General features: G+C 39.5%; 2 protein-coding genes across 3 annotated transcripts in view; one reads left to right on the top strand and one right to left on the bottom strand.

Moving 5' to 3' along the window:
• The window catches only part of PIGB (phosphatidylinositol glycan anchor biosynthesis class B), a 39,455-nt gene extending 31,772 nt beyond the window's left edge, over positions 1-7,683 (top strand). The window contains exons 10-12 of the mRNA XM_025389670.1: positions 2,971-3,184; positions 6,835-7,015; positions 7,325-7,683. Of these exons, the coding sequence (XP_025245455.1) occupies positions 2,971-3,184; positions 6,835-7,015; positions 7,325-7,489 (560 nt within the window). The 3' untranslated portion in view covers positions 7,490-7,683. The remainder of the gene's footprint in view (positions 1-2,970; positions 3,185-6,834; positions 7,016-7,324) is intronic.
• CCPG1 (cell cycle progression 1) overlaps positions 7,278-21,708 on the bottom strand; it is a 51,126-nt gene continuing 36,695 nt past the window's right edge. For both annotated transcript variants that reach the window (XM_025389668.1, XM_025389669.1), the window contains exons 7-9: positions 17,228-17,349; positions 11,578-12,983; positions 7,278-8,443 (exon numbers count right to left, since the gene is read on the bottom strand). In XM_025389668.1, coding sequence (XP_025245453.1) covers positions 8,254-8,443; positions 11,578-12,983; positions 17,228-17,349 — 1,718 coding nt within the window. In that variant the 3' untranslated portion in view covers positions 7,278-8,253. The remainder of the gene's footprint in view (positions 8,444-11,577; positions 12,984-17,227; positions 17,350-21,708) is intronic.

A 21,708-nucleotide genomic window follows, 5' to 3' on the forward strand; every position in this document is an offset into this window, starting at 1 on the left:
GCCTCAGCCTCCCGAGTAGCTGGGACTACAGGCGCCCGCCACCTCGCCCGGCTAGTTTTTTGTATTTTTTAGTAGAGACGGGGTTTCACCGTGTTAGCCAGGATGGTCTCGATCTCCTGACCTCGTGATCCGCCCGTCTCGGCCTCCCAAAGTGCTGGGATTACAGGCTTGAGCCACCGCGCCCGGCCTAAATTTTGTATTTAAGTAGAGATGGGGTTTTACCATGTTGGCCAGAATGTTCTCGATCTCTTCACCTCGTGATCTGCCCGCCTTGGCCTCCCAAAGTGCTGAGATTACAGGCATGAGCCACTGCGCCTGACCCAGTGCCACAGTTTCTAATAAAAATTTCCAACATTTAATGAATGAACAAATTATTATTATTCTGAGACAGAGTCTCGCTCTGTCGCCCAGGCTGGAGTGCAGTGGCGCGATATCAGCTCACTGCAAGCTCCGCCTCTCCTGCCCAGCCTCTCGAGTAGCTGGGACTACAGGCGCCCGCCACCACGCCCAGCTAACTTTTTTCTGCATTTTTAGTAAAAAGAGACAGAGTTTTACCCAAAGTGCCGGGATTATAGGCGTGAGCCACCACGCCCGGCCTTGAATGAACAAATTATTAAGTGAATCACTTTACACATGCTCACCTTATAAGTATCTTCAAATAATTGAGAACAAACCGTATCTTCTAGGGCCTTGCTGTAGGATGGGCTTGCTGTAGTTTGGATGTTTGTCTCCTAAACTTTGTGTTGAAATTTGATCCCCATTGTTGGAGGTGGGGCTAACGGGAGGTGCTTCAATCATGGGGTTGGAGCCTTCGCGAATGGCTTGGCACCATCCTGGGGTAATACGTGAGTTCTCCTTATATTAGGTTTCCTGAGAATTCCCCTGAGTGCTGGCTGTTAAAAAAAGAGCCTGGCACCTTCCACTTTCTTGCTTCTGCTCTCTCACCATGTGATCTCTGCACACACGGACTCCCCTGCACCTTCTGCCATGAGTGGAAGCAGCCTGAAGCCCTCACCAGTAGATGCTGGTGCCATGCTTGTACAACCTGCAGGACCATGAGCCAAGTAAACATCTTTTCTTTATAAATTGGCCAGCCTCAGGTATTCCATTATAGCAGTACAGACAAAGACAAGGCTTTAATGTAGCTTTTTGTATTTGAGCCTACTAAAGCAGGTGGTGTTTTAGCCTACCACCCAAGTCAAGTGCTTCAGCTTATATTTGGGGATCTGCTGGATCTGACTGGGGTTATTACAGATGGTTGAACTTTTAGAATCCTATTTTATTTTGAGACAGAGTTTCACTCTGTTGCCCAGGCTGGAGTGCAGTGGCACGATCTCAGCTCACTGCAATCTCTGACACCATGCCCGGCTAATTTTTATATGAGATGGAGTTTCACCATGTTGGCCAGGTTGGTCTTGAACTCCTGACCTCAAGTGATCTGCCTGTCTTGGCCTCCCAAAGTACTGGGATTACAGGTGTGAGCTACTGCACCTGGCCCTATTTTATTCATTTTTATTTTCATAGTCAGGGTGTCACCCAAGCTGGAGTGCAGTGGCGTGGTCATAGCTCACTGTCCCCTCAAACTCATGAGCACAGATGAACCTCCTGCCTCAGCCTTCCCAGTAGCTGGAACTACAGGTGCACACTATCACGCCTGGCTAATTTTTTTTTTATTTTTGTAGAGATGGAGTCTCACTATGTTGCCTAGGCTGGTCTTGAACTCCTGGCCTCAAGCAATCCTCTCATCTCAGCTATTTTATTTCAAATAAAGCTAATCCAATTATCATTCCTTTTAGTAGGTTCCTCATTTTACCATTTCAAACATCTTATAAATGTAGATTTAAGTGATAGGCTTAGTTTTCTCACTCTTGCTACATTTTTCACCACACAACTTTTCAGATTATTACTTAATCAGAACTATTTCAAGTAGATTAAAAAGTACTAGGTGACATGGATATGTGATATTCCAACTCATGAGTTATGAACCGTGTATGTCATTACCATATTTATAGGAGGAACAAAATAAAATACACTACCTTGGCCTCATTGAGTATTGTACTAACATTTTGGGCAAACCAAGGTTTGGATGAAGAATACCCAAGTTCAAAAAGAACTATTATCTAGTTCTATAAAAAGAATATATGTAAATTATGAACAAAATGTCATGCTTACTAATAAGCTTAATCTTTTCCAGTGGAAAGGCTTGTTCTTGGTATTCTCAGTAGATCCTAATATGTCCATTAACAGTGGCTGTTGCTGAAGAAAAGGACTATCAGAGGGGAGAGAGACTTTTACTTATCCTTTTATACCCTTCTATCCATTCAACTTGGTTTTTGCTTTGGTTTTTTGTTGTTTTGCCCCACAGAATAATCACTTTCATAAATCAAAAAAGAAAAATTGTTCAGCATCTTCAAGTTGCCTGACTGTAGTGGGAAAAAAAAGTAAGACATAGCACTCAGATACTTATGGAAAATCTCCCAGGTGCCCAATGGCTTATTTTCCTAAGAGGACACATTATTGAAACTCATATTACACACTAAAATACCAATTATTAGTGCTTGGGAGATTAAAGAGGTAGGTAAATGGAATAATTAAAAGTCCTATTTATTTAGCAACTACTATGTACCAGGGCAGGCACTGGACATTTTTTTCTAACACTTGAAAAAGGTACTATTATCCAAATGATCAGCAAAGTAAAACAACTTGTGCTAGAACTGGAATTCAAATCTGGACCTCCTAGACTCCATGACCATAATCTTCCTACTATACCTCAATACCTTTTACTAGAAAAAGTCAAGACCTAGATGACAATAGTAGTGAATGGTCAGAGATGTGACTTACTGCTTATGTCTTATTTGTCGTAACAGTATTACAGTTTATGTTATTTCCATTAAAAATTACAGATGTATTTGCAGTTAACATAACGAAAGATTGTCAGTGTTAAGGTTCAATATGTCTATCTTCATATAGGATACTCACTAACCCACCTGAAAACATGGAAGAAACCAGCTCTGAGTTTCCTGTTTTTATCAAATTTGTTCCTCGCCCTTTATACTGGTTTAGTTCATCAACGAGGTACTCTTGATGTTATGAGTCATATTCAAAAAGTTTGTTACAACAATCCCAATAAATCTTCAGCTTCAATATTTATAATGATGCCTTGCCACTCTACTCCTTATTACAGGTAATAACAGATGTTCCACTATATGCTGTTAAGAAACTGAAACTGACTACTTTAAAATTCCCTTTCAGATTCCTGGATTTGAATTAATTGGTCATTGATCAAATGATAAATTTTAAACTCCCACTCATATTTATTCACTGATGGATTTTAAAAACCACTTGAACTGTGTCAAAGAAAACCTTTTAAATAAACTTTGTTATTCTTTAAAAACAATATACTTACACTTAATTCTGATTTAAATCAGTATAAAACAATTTGTAGGTATTTGATAGTCTTCTTAGTAAAGAAACTTATGTATTACTTACCTTATTACAGATCTCTGTGATACATCTTTACACAATCTGAATTAAACTTAAAACATAAGATTTTAGTCCAGATCTACTACTGGACTATTGCCCTCATCTTAAACTAGAATTTTTTTTTTTTTTTTTAGACAGAGTTTCACTCTTGTTGCCCAGGCTGGAGTGCAATGGCACAATCTTGGCTCACTGCAACCTCTGCCTCCTGGGTTCAAGTGATTCTCCTGCCTCAGCCTCCTGAGTAGCTGGGATTACAGGCATGTGCCACCATGCCCAGCTAATTTTGTATTTTTAGTAGAGATGGGGTTTCTCCATGTTGGTCAGGCTGATCTCGAACTCCTGACCTTGGGTGATCCGCCCACCTCAGCCTCCCAAAAGTGCTGGGATTACAGGCGTGAGCCACCATGCCCAGCTTTAAACTAGATTTTTAATCTCTTTGGACATCAGTTGTCTCACCTATAAAAATTAGGGAATGCAACTAGATGATATTCTAATGCTTGAATTAAATGTTTCTGGGAAATAAACTAAAATTGCCTCAACTATATATGGCCTTTAGAAGGACATCCGTTTGGTCCTGTGCTTGTATTTCAGGAAGCTGTATTAGTTACCAATTACCCAATAATGGTACAGGGGCAAAGGAGCCAGATTTCCTATGGAAAATTATATACCAGGCTGGGCGTGGTGGCTCACGCCTGTAATCCTAGCACTTTGTGAGGCTGAGGCGGGCAGATTGCCTGAGCTCAGGAGTTTGAGACTAGCCTGGGCTACATGGTGAACCCGACTCTACTAAAATACAAAAGAAATTAGCCAGGTGTTGTCGTGCATGCCTGTAGTCCTAGCTACTCGGGAGACTGAGGCAGGAGAATCGCTTGAATCCGGGAGGCGGAGGTTGCAGTGAGCTGAGGTTGTACCACTGCACTCCAGCCTGGGCGACAAAGCAAGACTATGCCTAATAAATAAATAAATAAATAAATAAATAAATAAATAAAATCTGTAACTATTTAACTCAGTCTGGCTTTAAACAATCTGGAGTTAATGTCTCATATGCACGTTCAATTAATTTAATCACTGTGGTTATCATTTCAGGAGAATTTAACACTTGGAATACTCCTACTTAACTAATCATTAATGCCAGTCATTAATATACAGTTTAGAAATTGAGATCCTAGCAAAAACCACAGGCTAAATGAAAGACATTAGGTATCCTTTCAACGTAAGGATTCCCTACTATATGTGTACGTGGCTAAAACAGGGACATTCATTCTCTGTGCTCACATTAGGGGTAATACTGCAGAGAAAAGGAATCCTAAAGGTACCAAGATGTTCTTTATACATACTTGTAGTCAGCTGATGTCTTAGGCTTTGTACAGTTCACCAAGTTCTCCACACCTTTTCAAAGCACACAACAGAGGAAAAAGTCTGATGCCTATTTTGCATCAGACTTAGAAGTAGAGAGCAACGTATGTCCATTGATTAACATCCAAACAAGTAATGGTTTTATTGTGGCAAAGAAAGACTACAGTAGGCCGGCAGCTTTTATATAAGGCAGGCAGCTTTTTCTGAGGAATTTCTGCTTCCCTTCGAAACAAGACCTTCATTTCCAATAAATAAATCACTATTAGGTCTTGTGTACATTTAATTTGTATGCATTTCATAAATAAAATAAACCTCCTGCATAATTATTAACTTCATTTCTAACTGGAAATTTTAAATGTTTGTTATCAGTGAGGTTTAATTTTTCCTAAGGCAGTTATAAACATGGCTTTTTTCATGACCTAAGTAACTGGCTTAAATTGTCATAACTGGGCCGGGTGCAGTGGCTCAAGCCTGTAATCCCAACACTTTGGGAGGCAGAGACGGGCGGATCACGAGGTCGGGAGATCGAGACCATCCTGGCTAACACGGTGAAACCCCGTCTCTACTAAAAAAATACAAAAAACTAGCCGGGCGAGGTGGCGGGCGCCTGTAGTCCCAGCTACTCGGAGGCTGAGGCAGGAGAATGGCGTGAACCCGGGAGGCGGAGCTTGCAGTGAGCTGAGATCCGGCCACTGCACTCCAGCCTGGGCCACAGAGCGAGACTCCGTCTCTAAATAAAAAAATAAAAAAAAATTGTCATAACTGGTATTAGAAATGAATCCATCTTTTTTATACTCTAATCTTTTTTTTTTTTTTTTTTGAGACAGAGTCTTGCTCTGTCGCCCACTGGAGTGCAGTGACGTGTGATCTCACTGAAACCTCCGTCTTCTGGGTTCAAGTATTGTCCTGCCTCAGCCTCCTGAGTAGCTGGAACTACTGGCACATGCCACCATGCCCAGCTAATTTTTGTACTTTGAGTAGACACAGGGTTTCACCATGTTGGCCAGGCTGGTCTTGAACTTCTGACCTCCAGTGATCCACCTACCTTGGCCTCCCAAAGTTCTGGGGTTACAGGCATGAGCCACTGAGCCCGACCTACTCTAGTCTTTCTATGCCACGATAAAACCATTACTTATTTGGATGTTAATCAATGGACATATGTTGCTCTCTACTTCTAAATCTTACATAAATATATAAGAAAAAAAACCACACACACACACACACACACACTTCAAATCTGCCATGTGGCTGGGTGCGGTGGCTCACACCTGTAATCCCAGCACTTTGGGAGGCCAAGGCGGTGGATCACCTGAGGGTCAGGAGTTCAGGACCGGCCTGGCCAACATGGTGAAACCCCATCTCTCCTAAAAAATACAAAAAATCAGCCAGGCGTGGTGGCGGGCACCTGTAATCCCAGCTACTCAGGAGGCTGAGACAGGAGAATTGCTTGAACCTGGGAGGTGGAGGTTGCAGTGAGCCGAGATTGCGCCATTGCACTCTAGCCTGGGTGACGAGAGCGAAACTCTGTCTCCAAAAAAAACAAAACTTGCCATGTAAGCATGTGATCCATCCCCTATCAGAGCAGAAAGGGAAGAGAGAAAGAATCCAGTTTCCTACTTTATCAAATACGCCTATGGAGAATTTCTTTACTATTAACAAGTAAACTTACCTGGTCCTGAAGACCATTTATGCTTCTGGAACAGAATACCAATGCTACAGAATGTTGAGTCCCCCTACTGACCTACTTCTCTCCTTGAAATGGAGTTCTATGAGCTAGTTTGGGCTTGTAGATTATACTGCTGCTGATGCATAGGTACATGGTATGAGAATCATGTTTTTTATTTTTGAGAAAATAAGTTAAAGGCTTGCTTCTTAACTGCAACAGTTTATGGATTCAGATTTCACATTTTGCTAAGTATAAATGACTTATCTTAAGATTAATGAAAACTTTCATGTTTTACTTGTATTTATTTATGGTAACTTTTCTTTTCATAGCCATGTTCACTGCCGACTACCCATGAGATTTCTCCAGTGCCCCCCAGACCTGACTGGAAAAAGTCAGTATCTTGATGAAGCAGATGTATTTTACCTAAATCCCTTAAACTGGTTACATAGAGAGTTTCATGACGATGCATCACTGCCTACTCACTTGATCACCTTCAGCATTTTGGAAGAGGTAAGTAAACATGAAAAAGAGGAAATCTCAGTATTTTAATTGTATCCCAGGTTTAGGAAACCCTCAGGTAAACAGATAATACAACCTTTTTTTATGGTCTGTTGCAACCCACATTTCATAATTAGTCTTTTCTCTAGTCAAAATAAGCCCCAGTTCTGTAACTATCAAGGTATTTTACTTCCTATAAGTTAATTCTGTTATTAAGCAAAAAGTTGTAGAGAACAATTAGAATAGGCAATTCTAAAATTGACTGAAACAGTACTCAGCAAAACGTAGCCTTTATTTAATTAAACATTTATTTGCTTCTAGGAAATAAGTGCTTTCCTAATTTCAAGCAATTATAACAGAACTGCTGTTTTCTTCCACACTCACTTGCCGGAGGGTCGAATTGGAAGTCACGTATATGTCTATGAACGGAAGTTAAAAGGGAAATTCAACACGAAGATGAATTCTGAACTTTCTGAGATAAACTAACATTGCTGGGTGGAAATATTCAGATGCTGCTTAAATACTTCAGTCAACACTGGGTAAGATTCATGGAACTTAGAAAAAAACTATATGAACTGCTTTACCAAATATCACTACTGAGGAAATGTATAAAATACCACATAGTATAAAATCACATGTTAATACAATGCCAGATTTTCAATAAAGACCTTTAGTTTTCCTCATGGTGTAGTTTTATTGTTTCTTCGACAATATTCGGATGTGCAAAAAATTTCACAAGAAAACAAGTCAGCAAGCTCTTAAGAGGGCAGCAAATTCTTCACAAGTCAGCAGGCTCTTGAACCCACAAAAAGACAAGAAGTGAGTGTAAGATTATAAAATGTTAATGATGAAATTCCAGCACAATGTACTTTTCTCAAGCTCTGCTGCAAATTTAACACAAACATCAGTGTTAATTACACTTTGTCATGTATGATTGAGCTTGCTTTAAGCTCTCACACTGAAAGGAAGTCTCTTTTCATGCACAAAATCTGTTGCATGCCTGGCTTCCTTAATAAAACTACGGTTGAACATTTCCAGTGTCAAAAAAAATTCAGCGAAGCTAAACTACAGGAAAATGCAGGTTAGTAGGCTTTTAACTAATGCTTCTGAGTAATAATATAAAGTTATCAAACTGATACTTAGAAACAAAAAAAGACATTGTCATCTTGATAATTTCATTAGTTTCAATACCAAACATTGTACAAAGCATATGTTTCTCTTACAGTTGTCTAATTTAACTCAATTGTGAATCAGTATTTAGGATCAAAAGGTAATTGCCCCAATTCTATTTCAAGATTTGCCATTTGTCTTCCATTAGTGCGACCATATTTATGCCATTTACCTTCCCTTTTATAAGGCTGTGGCTGAAGGTGCTTCTGTTCTTGTTTTCGATGCCTGGAGTTTTCAATATTTACCATACGTTGCTTTTTATCAGGTCGACTGAAAGCAGTAAACACATTTTTCATCTATGTTAGAGTTCAATGTATTTAAATTTTAAACAATTTTAAATGTTTTCTCCATTAATCTATTATCTGAACACTCTGAAAAAAGATATTAAATATCTGAATTATAATCCTAGTATATCCATATAAAAATAAAGGAGTCTGTATTAGTTTTTTTGTCCTCTAGAAAGAAAAAATAGACAATAACTCTACTGGCAAAAAGGGGAAACACTCAAAAGATAACAAAGAAAAGAAATGTGACAATAAAATAATGAGATGTGTTTCCATTATTTTTCCTCCTTTCCTATAAAAATCAATCCCTCCCCGTTGGCTTTATCACTCAGCAGAAATACATACACATCTCTCACAAACCAAGCAAAACAAAAGTCTCAACTTTTTCTCTTACAGCAAAAGCTCACAACACCTACACCGCTTTCCTCAATGTCTATGATCAGGCTTCCGTCACTACTTCACTGGAAGTCCATACTGCCATCCCCTGGCCACCCAGTTTCCAAGCCAGGAAAACATTTTCCACACATCAACTTTTTAAAAAGCATGACACATTTATTCCTTTTACTTGAGATGGCCTTTGGATTTTCATGATACCACTCCCCACTCTTGTCCTTAGCCTTCCCTACAACCCCGTAGATGTTGGTCTTCTCCCAGGAGTCTGATATACAGCCTCGGCAAGAGATGACCATAGAACTGCCAACTAACCCTCTCCACTTGAATGTTAGTAGTTACCTCCAAACACAATTCTCGTCTCCAATTACCCTTGCCCCAAACCTTGAATTCCCTATCTCAATGGTACTACTATCCAACAGATGACCCAACCCAGAAATCTAGAAGTCACAGTTACTTTCTCCTCCTTCACAAGAAATGTCAATGTTACTGTTTTCCAAATGTTTTCTCCTTTCCTCTCCTACTACTACTGTCCCAGTTTAGATGCTCATCAGCTCATGTCTGTATTGTGCTGACCACCTTCTAGCATCACACCTTTCCCATCAATCTTCTAGGCTGCTGCCTATACACTAGTCCCGCCTTATCCACGGCTTACTTTCTGTGATTGAGGTTTTGGTTACCTGTGGTCAACTGTGGTCTGAAAATGTTAAATAGAAAATTTCAGAAATAATTCATAAGCTTTAGGCAGGGCGCAGTGGCTCACGACTGTAATCCCAGCACTTTGGGAGGCGGAGATATGCAGATCACTTGAGGTCAGGAGTTCAAGAACAGCCTGGCCAACATGGTGAAACCCCGTCTCTACTAAAAATATGAAAATTAGCCGGGTGTGGTGGCAGACGCCTGTAGTCCCAGCTACTCGGGAGGCTAAGGCAGGAGAATCACCTGAACCCAGGAGACAGAGGTTGCAGTGAGCTGAGATCGTGTCACTGCACTCCAGCCTGGCTGACAAAGCAAGACTCCATCTCAAATAATTAAAAAAAGAAATAATTCATAAGTTTTCAATTATATGCCTGTTCTGAGTAATGTGATGAAATAATGCAGTTCTGCTCCATCCCACATGGGGTGCGAATCATCCTTTTGTCATGTATCTACGCTACCCACCCATTAATCACCTAGTAGCAGTCTGTTAATCAGATACACTGTTATCGTACCACAGTGCTTGTGTTCACGTATCCCTAAGATAAGGATTATTAAGGATGATTAAGTAACTTAATAATGACCCCAAAATACAATAGTGATGCTTGCATTTGGATATGCCAAAGAGAAGCTATAAAGCACTTCCTTTAAGTGAAAGGGTGAAGGTTCTCAATAAGAGAAACAAAAGTATGCTGAGATTGGTAAGATCTATGGTAAGAACAAACCTATGTGTGAGACTGTAAAGAAGGAAAAAGAAATTCATGCATATTATATATAGAATTGTTCTATCCTTGGTTTCAAGCATCCAGTGGGGGTCTTGGAACATATATCCTGAAGATAAGGGGGGACTACTGTAATCTAAAATATAATATAATCTTATCCCACCACCTTGAAAATTCTTCAGAGGTTCTTCATGTCCTACAGGACAAAACCTTTAGCATAAAATGGGTCCCTTCGTGATCTGCATCTCTTATCCTCCAGCACTACCTTGCTTCCTTAAAGTAGTGTATCTTCACATCCAAAGAACCTTCCTTTTAAGTGAAATTCCCTTCCCTGTCTGCATAGCAAATTCTCATTTCTCCTTCAAAAGCTACTTTAACAACTAAGTTCAGTTAAAAGGCCACCTCACTCAAGAAGCCTTTCCAAACATCTCCAGACAGCCTGAGGCCACCATGCCCCCATACCTTAATTTCATTTATTTACTTAGCTTGTGAGCTCCTTTGAAGCAAAAATTTTTTCACTTGTCTCCTCAAGGAAGCCTCACCTTTGTTCATTATAGGACTAGATACCTGCTTAATGACTAAAGACACCAGAATCAGTCTCATTATTTTATAGACACATTATATTTATTCAGAAAGGTAAGTATTTCATAGGTAAAAAGTGAAGCTAACATTTTAAGATTGGGTAAGTTTCATGTTACAGAATATAAAGATGAAAATGGATAAAAAATTATTATGAGGTACACACATCAGAATTTGACTTGCTCAGTTGCCTCTTTGATTGTGCCTCTACCTTTATCAAAGATAATTATGTGATTAAGTATTAAGTATCATAACTAAGCTGCTATGTGGAATGGACAAGTGAAAATAGGTGGGGCATTCAAATTATTATATATGAGCTCTTCTGACTTCAGAGTAAAATTTGTGTTGCTCACTCCTAGCTTCCGAAAGTGAATAAATACATAAAAGATTAAAGGAAAATAATTTCACTTAAGGTGATCTTTTCATTATAAACTATACTGAAAAGAAACAAAGTTGGCCAAAATAGGATTTTATATATTCTTAACTGATTTTTAGGATAAAAATTAAACCATTTGCTCAAATCAAAGTGATTACATTATAATGAAATGTTCCATTTGTAACAGCTAATAATTTTTAGACTCCACCTTTCAATTTATTCTGAATTCTCTCAGTGGCAATAAAGCACAACTCTTAGAAACAGTAACCTTCCAAGAAACTCATCAAATCATAAAAATGCTATCCAATCTACAAATGTTACAAACTACTGTAATGACATGGTTTTATGTAAACCGACCTGGGTCCATATGGAGGGGAAAAAGTGTGACCAAAGAAGTGTCTATATATATATTCATCCAACTTCTCAAATACTCCATCATTATCTACTTGATATTCCTTCATGTTTCTAAGATAATCTTTAACATCATTAACAAAGTCAGTGAAGAGCTTCTGATCATGTATAAAGACACCATTTAGGAAAAACTTATTGATGAACTGATTAAGTTCGTTCCAGTGACAGAAAGTATTCAGTTCTTTTAATATGTACCTTTGAATTATCTGTCTAAATTCATCCATCCTTATAGGATTCACCACTGTGTTAAAAAGGCTCATGGACTCTTGTTGAGCACAATCAAATACACCAGAACAAGCCTTTCTGAAAGAATGAGAATTGTCTCTACAATCATGCCCAGGACTGCATTTCTTTGAATTTGTATTTTTCCTGAATTCTTTAAAGTGAACTGGCTTTTCTTTCCTTCCATCATTTTGCATAGTAGGGCCTCTATTATGATGGTTTTCTGTAGGTGCCTTATACTGTGGATGTAAATAGTCACTAAAAACTGTTCTTGCTTTTTCAGCTGCTTCTTTTGTAGCACCAAATCTTTTATTACCCTTTTCATCAAAGATATTCTTGGTGGTATCTTTAAAATGTCTGAAAGTGGATTTAACTGAGTCTGAGAATTTTTTCAGATTTTCCTTCACAGCTTCTTTAGCCTGCTTAATTTTCTCTTTGTGATGCCTCACAAACTCCTTGGTAGAATTCTTCATGGCATCAAATGTTTCCTTAACTGAACCCAAAAATGTTTCCTTTGACTTATTTTTAGCCCTGTGGTTTCCTCTGCCCCCTTTCTTTTTTCCATCCGTTTCTTGTTTTCCACTTTGATCTTTCGCCTCAACATACAATCTTTCCCACAAATCAGAACGCTGCTGTTCGAAGGTCAGCTTCCGTTCCAGCTCAGTGAGTCTTTCCCGTAAGACTGCTATTTCCTTTTTTTCAGTGTATACATTGGGAGAATCTGACTTGCCATGTAACTGACTACCACTTAACTGCTGGAGTTCCCCCCTTAAAGCCGTAGTTACTAGTCGTTCTCTCTCCAGTTCCCTCTTTAGCATCTTTGCTTCTGCCAACAGAGTCTCTCTTTGACAAAGAAAGCTGTGTGTTTTCTGCTTTTCCTCTTCCAAATGCTGCTTAAGTTTCTGATTTTCTCTAACTAATTCAGTACTTGTCCCTTTATCTTCCAATATTCTAATCTGTTCTCTTAGTTTGTTTAACTCTTCCTGTAATGAAGATAAGGCCTTTTCTTCCTTCTCCAGAGATATTCTTAAATGCTGATTTTCTGTAGCAAGGTTCGTTTTCTGAGTTTCAAAGGACATCTTCTCTGCTTCAGTAAGTGTCCAACACCTTGCAAGATTTTCTTTCAATGACTACGTTTTTTTTGAAAGAGAAGAAATAAAATGTCAAGAGCTTTAAAAGCTGAATTTAAATCTTTTAAGATATAATAACGCATAAGCTTTTGTGTCTTGTCTTCTACAGAGACCACCCCGCCCCAGGTAGTATTTTCAATAGTATAAACACTGGGAAATACAACGTTCATATGCAAGAAAGCACAGAGCAGAGAGCTACATCAAACTGAGAACTACAGCATGGTGGAAGAATTTTCTTTTTTTTGAGACGGAGTCTCGCTCTGTCGCCCAGGCTAGCGTGCAGTGGTGCAATCTCGGCTCACTGCAACCTCTGCCTCTTGAGTTCAAGCAGCGACTCTCCGGCCTCCCAAAGTGCTGGCATTATAGGCATGAGCCACCGCGCATGTCTGGAAGAACTTAAGACAGAAAGTTAGCTACAGCTTGCAGGACTAAAGGTTTTTCTGAATTGGGAAGAGAGATTACCTTTTACAAAAGGTAAAATTATTGGCCGGGCGCAGTGGCTCACACCTGTAATCCCAGCACTTTGGGAGGCTGAGGTGGACAGATCATTAGATCAAGAGATCGAGACCATCCTGGCCAACATGGTGAAACCCCATCTCTACTAAAAACACAAAAATTAGCTGGGCATGGTGGCATGCGCCTGTAGTCCCAGACACTCGGGAGGCTGAGGCAGGGGAATCGCCTGAACCTGGGAGGCAAATGTTGCCAGTGAGCCAAGATCGCACCACTGCACCCCAGCCTGGTGACAGAGCGAGACTCCATCTCAAAAAAATAATAAAATAAAATAAAAAATAAAAGTAAAATTACATCAAGAGCTGACTTATGGCTTCAAAAATTGTTTGTACGCAGTGTACACTTCAAAGAATGAAATTCTAATAATCTTAGTCCTATTTGAAACATTTTGGTCCTATGCAATTAACATTTCTAAGTAAGTACAGATAAGCCATAAATTCTATAAGCATGTTAGAGGACAGACTGAATCTTGAACATTTATAACTAACTTATCCAATTTTATGTAAACTTTTGAAGTGACTGTCACCCAGATTACAGCAGTTCTGTAATCTGTATAATTAATATAACTCTGAAGATTAATCTATAGATTACTATAACTGAAAGTCAGCACCTGTGGTAGAAATCATGGTCAATTCGGCTTATAGAATTTTACTGCTTCGATAAGGGTATCCTTGACTGATTTGAATTTTCTTTCAAACATATGCATTAGTAACAAAATTTAACCAAAAACAGTCAAAACTTAAACAATGTGGTTCAACAAGTTCTTACAGCATTATCCATCCAGTTAAAAATATCTTATGTATAAATCTGCAAAATGATACTTAAATTTGGCTTAATGTATCATAAACGTTATGGTTAGACCAGTCAATCACCTGGGTTCAGAAACAAGCAAAAAAAAAACAAAAAACAAAAAAAAAAACAGTCCTTTAAGAGAATGACACTATTTTATACTTGAAAAATAACTATCTGAAATGACTGCTTCACTTTCTGGCTCATTAATCTTCAGAGAACAAATAAAGATTTAAAATTTAATCACAGTAATTTCATCTGCTCTACCTGTATGAGAGAAAAGAAGTTTCTTCTACCCAAAAGCAGTGGACTGTGGAGTAGAAGAGACCGATACACTGGTGTGGCATACTCTTGAAATGCACAAGCACAGGAAGCCACAGGATGAAAGAAGAGTACAGCATTCCTCATGCAGTAAATATGATGTTGATATAAGTGACTGATAAGCAGATCCTGACCAGGTCTTCCAAAGAGGTTCAACATCTACCTGATCCACACTTAACAGCTAGAAACAAGAGATCTGCAAAAACTGACTCACTAGGTAGGCACAGTGGCTCAATCCTTTAATCCCAGCATTTTGAGGCCAAGGCGGGAGGATCACTTGAACCCAGAAGTTCCAGAATAGCCTGGGCAACATAGTGAGACTCCATCTCTATGAAAAATTTAATAACAAAGTTGGACATGGTGGCATGTGCTTGTGGTCCCAGCTACTTGAGGCTAAGCCAGGAGGATTGCTTGAGCCCAGGAAGTTGAGGTAGCAGTAAGCCATGATCGCACCACTGCCCTCCAGCTTGGGCAACAAGAATGAGACTCTGCCCCTTAAAACAAAAAAAAACCAGGCTAAGTGCAGTGGCTCACGCCTGTAATCCCAGCACATTGGGAGGCTGAGGCAGGCAGATTACCTGAGGTCAGGAGTTCAAAACCAGCCTGGCCAACATGATGAAACCCCATCTCTACTGAAAATGCAAAAAATGAGCCAGGCATAGTGGAGGAAGCCTGTAATCCCAGCTATTTGGGAGACTGAGGCAGGAGAATCACTTGAACCCAGGAAGCAGAAGTTCCAGTGAGCTGAGATCACCCCACTGCATTCCAGCCTGGGCCACACAGCGAGGCTCCATCTCAAAAAAACAAACAAACAAACAAATCCAAACCCAAACCAACTACAAATTCTCTCTAGAGATTTATGTGTGGTGAGTTTTCCAAAAGCCAATGTTATCCTATGGAACCAGAAAACATTGTGGTGAAGAAAATGGCATCTTCTAATACAGGTAGGAAAAACTGAACTATTTATAATTAACTTCATAAGTACCTCCCTGTGTCTACAGCCATACCACCCTGAATGCGCCCAATCTCCTCTGATGGCAGAAGCTAGGCAGGGTCTGGCCTGGTTAGTACTTGGATGGGAGAAGTACCTCCCTGAAAGATACAATTTAGTTACAAAGTAGTATTTTTGTCTTTTCAAGAAATATAACCTGTAAGGGAAACATACATAAATTAAGTGTGAGAATTGGGGGTGGAAAAATGGAGGAAAAAAACAATAGCTTACTTTTCTTCCTTTTCCTTTTTTTTTTTTTTTTTGAGACATGGTCTTCCTCTATGGCCCAGGCTAGAGTGCAAGAGCGTGATCTCAGCTCACTGTAACCTCTGCCTCCCAGGTTCAAACAATTCTTGTGCCTAACTAAGCCTCCAAAAATCTGGGATTACAGGTATGTGCCACCACAACCGGCTAATTTTTGTATTTTTAGTAGAGACAAAGTTTCACCATGTTGGCCAGGATGGTCTTGAATTCCTGGGCTCAAACAATCCACCCACCTCGGCCTCCCAAAGTCACCAACTTTGGGAATTTGGGAGGTTGTCACCACGCCCAGACACAGCTTACTTTTCTACCCTGAGTTTCTCTCTACATCCTTCCTAGGGAAAACTAGATAGGAAACCAGCCATTTTGCTGATCCTCATAAACCTCCAGGGGTGTTGGGGAATGACACAACGGACAGTACAGTCTTGTGAGACAAGATCTAGATGAGTTATAGGCAGAAAAACATAACATGCTCTCCCTTCCATCAGAATAAAAAAAAAAAAAACACAATGAAAAGGAATGGCTATGTCCCCTGATCAAGAGAAGATCTTAGAGAGGCTATAAAACCACAACTCTCCTCTTTCCCTTCTGCCAACTGAAAATGTCTGCTTCACTCTGAAAATAATGCTAATAAAAATATCTATATACACATATAAAATGTCACTTTTAAAAGATGTTAACTATAAAATAGCAGCTAGGGATAAGAGTTCTTAAGTCAAATCCCTGGAATCAAATTAGCTCTCCAAAACAAAACAAAACAAAAAAAGGCCGTGGCCGGGCACAATGGCTCACACCTGTAATCCCAGCACTTTAGGAGGCTGAGGTGGGTAGACTGAGGTCAGGAGTTCAAGACCAGCCTGGCTAACATAGCGAAACCCCGTCTCTACTAAAAATACAATAAAACTAGCCAGGCGTAGTGGCGCACACCTGTAATCCCAGCTACTTGGGAGGCCGAGGCACAAGAATCGCTTGAACCCCGAGGTGGAAGTTGCAGTGACCTGAGGCTGCACCACTGCACTCTAGCCTGGGCAACAGAGCAAGACTCCATCTCAAATAAACAAACAAACAAACAAACAAAAACAAATTAGCTCTGCCAGTTGCTACCTTGGGAAAGTCCCTTAACCTTTCTAAACCTCTTTCCTACCTATGAAAGTTAATAACTGCTTAATTCCCATGTTTTGAGAATAAGAGAAATACTCTATATGGTGCACTCATGATTGACTAGGACACTGTAAGTACCCGCATTCAATTCAACAATGATCTGCATTATTTCTGATTTACTAATCTGCACTACTAAGCACAATAAGCTCTAAGTAATAAGCACAATAATTACTAATAATTATTTTAAATATTTGTTAGTGGTACATACCTTATAATCAATGAAAGATTCTTGTTCCTGTTGACACTGGGAAAGATAATCCTTCATATCATTCAATTCATCTTCATGTATCTTTCTGACTAACTGTTGACGCTTCTGAATCTGAATTGTGCCTAAAATAAATATTTTTATTAAGGGTATGTAACATAATTATTATCATTCAATGTTTTATTTATTTTTAAACATTGGTAATCTGCATATAAGCTATGTAATCTTTTTTTTTTTTTTTTTTAAACAGAGTCTCGCTCCGTCGCCCAGGCTGGTATGGTCTCAGCTCACTGCAACCTCTGCCTCCTGGGGTTCAAGCAATTCTCGTGCCTCAGCTTCTCGAGTACCTGGGACTACAGGCAAGCGCCACCATGCCCAGCTAATTTTTTGTAGAGACAGGGTTTTGCCATGTTGGCCAGGCTGGTCTCAAACTCCTGGCCTCAAGTGATCCACCCACCTTGGCTTCTCAAAGTGCTGGGATTACATGTGTGAGCCACTGTGCCTGGCCATAACCTATGTGATCTTAATTTCAGAGTATCATCAGCATTTCACCATTCTTTAAAAATTCTGATTACATAAAGAATAAGTAACTAAGGCTGGGCACGGTGGCTCACGCCTGTAATCCCAGCACTTTGGGAGCCAAGGCAGGTGGATCATTTGAGGTCAGGAGTTCAAGACGAGCCTGGACAACATGGTGAAACCCCGTCTCTACTAAAAATTAAAAAAAAATTTTTTAAGATAAGTAAGTGAAAGCCCATGATCATTCATCAGATGATGGTGAACATTTACGTAATATAAGTAAGGCCACGTAGGCCAGTTTTTAAAAACATTTATTTACATATACCCAGGAACATTTAAGCAGTTCACTATCTTTTGTATTAAAACACACAGGCCCGCCCATATGGCTCTAACCAAGAGAACAATTTATGTAATGTTCTTATCTTACTATATTGAAGGCACTCAGCTTTGTTGTTTTGGGGGTTATCTTTAAGTACAAAAAGTGTTTCAGCCTCCTTTATACAGAGAAATGAACAAACCCTGGTGTTTTTTCACAGGTCATGAAGTCAATAAGGAAAAATGAAAACCTTTTTTTTTTTTTTTTAATATTTTGCCTAAAGGATACAACAAAGCCCAAAAAGTACAGCACAGAAAATAATTGGCTAATGGTGACTGTGCACCATTCTCAAAGCCAAATTTGTTAAGAATTCTGCAATGGTTAAATCTGTACTGGAGTAGCACTGTCCTTCTACCAACAGTGATAAAAGAATCGGACAGGCGTGGTAGCTCACGCCTGTAATCCCAGCACTTTGGGAGGCCAAAGCAGATGGATCACCTGAGGTCAGGAGTTCAAGACCAGCCTGACCAACATGGAGAAACCCTGTCTCTACTAAAAATACAAAATTAGCCAGGGCATGGTGGCACATGCCTGTAATCTCAGCCACTCGGGAGGCTGAGGCAGGAGAATCGCTTGAACCCGGGAGGCAGAGGTTGCGGTGAGCTGAGATCATGCCACTGCACTCCAGCCTGGGCAACAAGAGCAAAACTCTGTCTCAAAAAAAGAATCTTAAACCAACTAGGATTCTTCATATTTTCACCCTAAAAATCAAAATGTTACTTTACTCAGACATGCTGTTCACATGCTTCATGTATGGGGGGGAAAAAACCACGAAATCAAAAATAAGGCAAAATGCAGTTAGCTACCTTAACATTACATCTACTAAGTATAGATACTACAGAATTTTACAAAGAAAGGATGCAATGATCGCTATTTCTTCCCTTACTGCTATAAAAATTATTTTAAATGTCTTCAATACATCTTGAAAAATACTAAAAACAACTTTTGCCAATTTACAGATAAGGGTTACATATTCTAGCTATGGTATTCTGTGTTAGAATTCATTTCCTCTCTTTAGATTTCCCAATTTATAGAAGCATGGCAAGCTTGTTTCAAAACTACTCAGAAGAATCCCCGATTTTTTCACATGTTGAAGGAAATTTATCTATAGTTCCCAGAGTAACAGAAAACGTCTGCAATTTCTGTTTCAAACTGCTAAGAAGATTAATTCCTTTGCCTACTGGAAAATAATCTAAAACTGTGTTGGGGTCTGAATTCAAGATAGTATAATATAGCACATGCTTGATTACTGTCTTAATGTGGCCTTTTACAGTATTACTGACTAATCACTTGGGGGTTTTTCCTGCACCTTCGGCTGCCTAAAGTGTTATCCTCAAGATACAATCTTTGGCCTACTCATGTCTACAAATGCTGCCTATTGTACCATGTTGCACCACTGTCAGATTTTGCTATCACTCCTATTAAGAATTCCAACCTACAGATCTAGTCCTAACTTCTCATCAGAGCTTCTAATCAACACATCCAGCTGCGTAGGGGGCCTCTTTGTAGGGTGGGGGGGAAAAAAAAAAAATCAAACCTCAACACCTGCCCCAAACCAAACCAAACTGTGCTTACCATCTATTTATCATCTGGCAAAACTTCCCCAGTAACCCCAACTCCAAAAGTGAAGCAGCTAGCACATTTCCTACAATTTAATAAACTGCCATTATTTTCCATTATTCCTTCAATGTCCCTTATTCCATTCCCACTGTTATTCCAATCGTCAAGGTCCTCCTCACCAAATATCCAGATTACAGAACTCCTAACAACTATTCTACATTTCCCCATACCACTTTTTCCACACCAGCAAAACGTTCCGGCACTCTTTTTCTCTAACCTGATAGCAGGTTACTCAATAAATCAAACTTTCCTATCGATTCCAAGATGTTTTACAATATACAGTTGACCCTTGAGCAACGTGAGTTTGAACTACATGGCAGGATTGCAAAATCCAATGGCAGGATGCAAACTCCAGGTATATGGAGAGGTGACTTTTCGTGTATGTGAGGTCCGCCGTCAAGGGACTTTAGTTTGTATGGATTTTGGTATGGGTGCCTCCTGGAACCCATCCCTCATGGACATCAAGGGATGACTATAACAGCACCCCACCCACTCCATTATTTCTAAATACCTACTCTGCTATAGTCTGGGCAGTCTTTTCACTGCTCCCAAACCCAAGATTACTTCTTCCTCAGGTTATCAGATTCTCTATTGCTGGAATGTTCTACCTTCCTTGAGTCTATCATAAACTTACTATGATTAGACACAATTTAAATCTTACCACCTCTATTTCTTCACCAGTCCCTGATATGCAGTAGGAGCTCAACGAATATTTGCTGAATGAATTTAATGTTAAGTGAAAAAAACAAAAACAAAAAACAAAAAAACAAGGTGACTCCGAGAATAGCCCCAAATGCAGAAGTTTGTCTGTTACATACACTTACACTCAACACCTTGGCCATGCCTCTTAGACCTACAGTCTTGCCGGGGTTTCTTTTCTTTGGGTTTCTTTTCCTTGGCCATGTCTATTGTGTTGAAGGACATTCAGAGTCCATTCAAGGGCACATCACTTTTGACTACAGCACAGAAGAATCTTGGAGTACAAATCTCCTATTTAAAAAAATATTTTAAAAAATCTTCTCCTGTTCAAATCATTTCTCCTTGAGGAGCAATTGTATCACCAGCCAATAAACGTCGGTTGAAATAAATGAATTGAACTATTTAAAAAAAAAAAAATCTTACCACCTCTGGGATAATTCAGTAAGTGTATGCTTTGAGCTGTAATTCATTCTGTGCTCTATAACTTAGCATCTAGATATCTTGTTATATAATAGTCTGCTGAAGAGCCAGGTAGTCTATCAATACTTCAAGCAACTCAAGGAGAAAACTAAATCAATTGAACTCCATTGATGATTTGGAATGTTGATAGTCACAAGTAAATGTAAGAAGAAAGACTGCTTCATTCATGAAACTTTTTAATAAAACTTCTGAAAGCATTTTCAGATGGAGTACACTGGAGTATACTGCTTTACTATCCTTAGTCGTGCTAGCTTTCTCTTCCCTGCAGTGTAAATCTGCCAATTCAAATTTGTATGGCACCAAGGCTGACAAATGCAGAATGATTCAATTAGTAGTATGGTATTGTTAAATTATTATAAAGCAGGCCAGGCACAGTGGCTCATGCCTATAATCCCAGCACTTTGGGAGGCTGAGGCAGGCAGATCACTTGAGGTCAGGAGTTCAAGATCAACCTGGCCAACAGTGCAAAACCTCATCTCTACTACAAATACAAAAATTAGCCAGGCGTGCTGGTGGGCACCTATAATCACAGCTACTCGGGAGGCTGAGACAGGAGAGTCGTTTGAACCTGGGAGACGGAGGTTGCAGTGAGCCAAGATTGCACTGCTGCATTCCAGCCTGGGCAACAGAGCAAGACTCTGTCTCAAAAAAAATAAAATAAAATTATAAAGTGAATGAATGACTATGGGATGCAATGACTGACTTCACGGTGAATGGGAAATTCAAAATGGCTCTGAAATCAACTCCAAAGAATGCTGAGATCAGTGCTAAAATTTAAAAATGTGATGTC

Source organism: Theropithecus gelada, chromosome 7a, assembly GCF_003255815.1.
Source record: "Theropithecus gelada isolate Dixy chromosome 7a, Tgel_1.0, whole genome shotgun sequence".
NCBI classification, from domain to species: domain Eukaryota; kingdom Metazoa; phylum Chordata; class Mammalia; order Primates; family Cercopithecidae; genus Theropithecus; species Theropithecus gelada.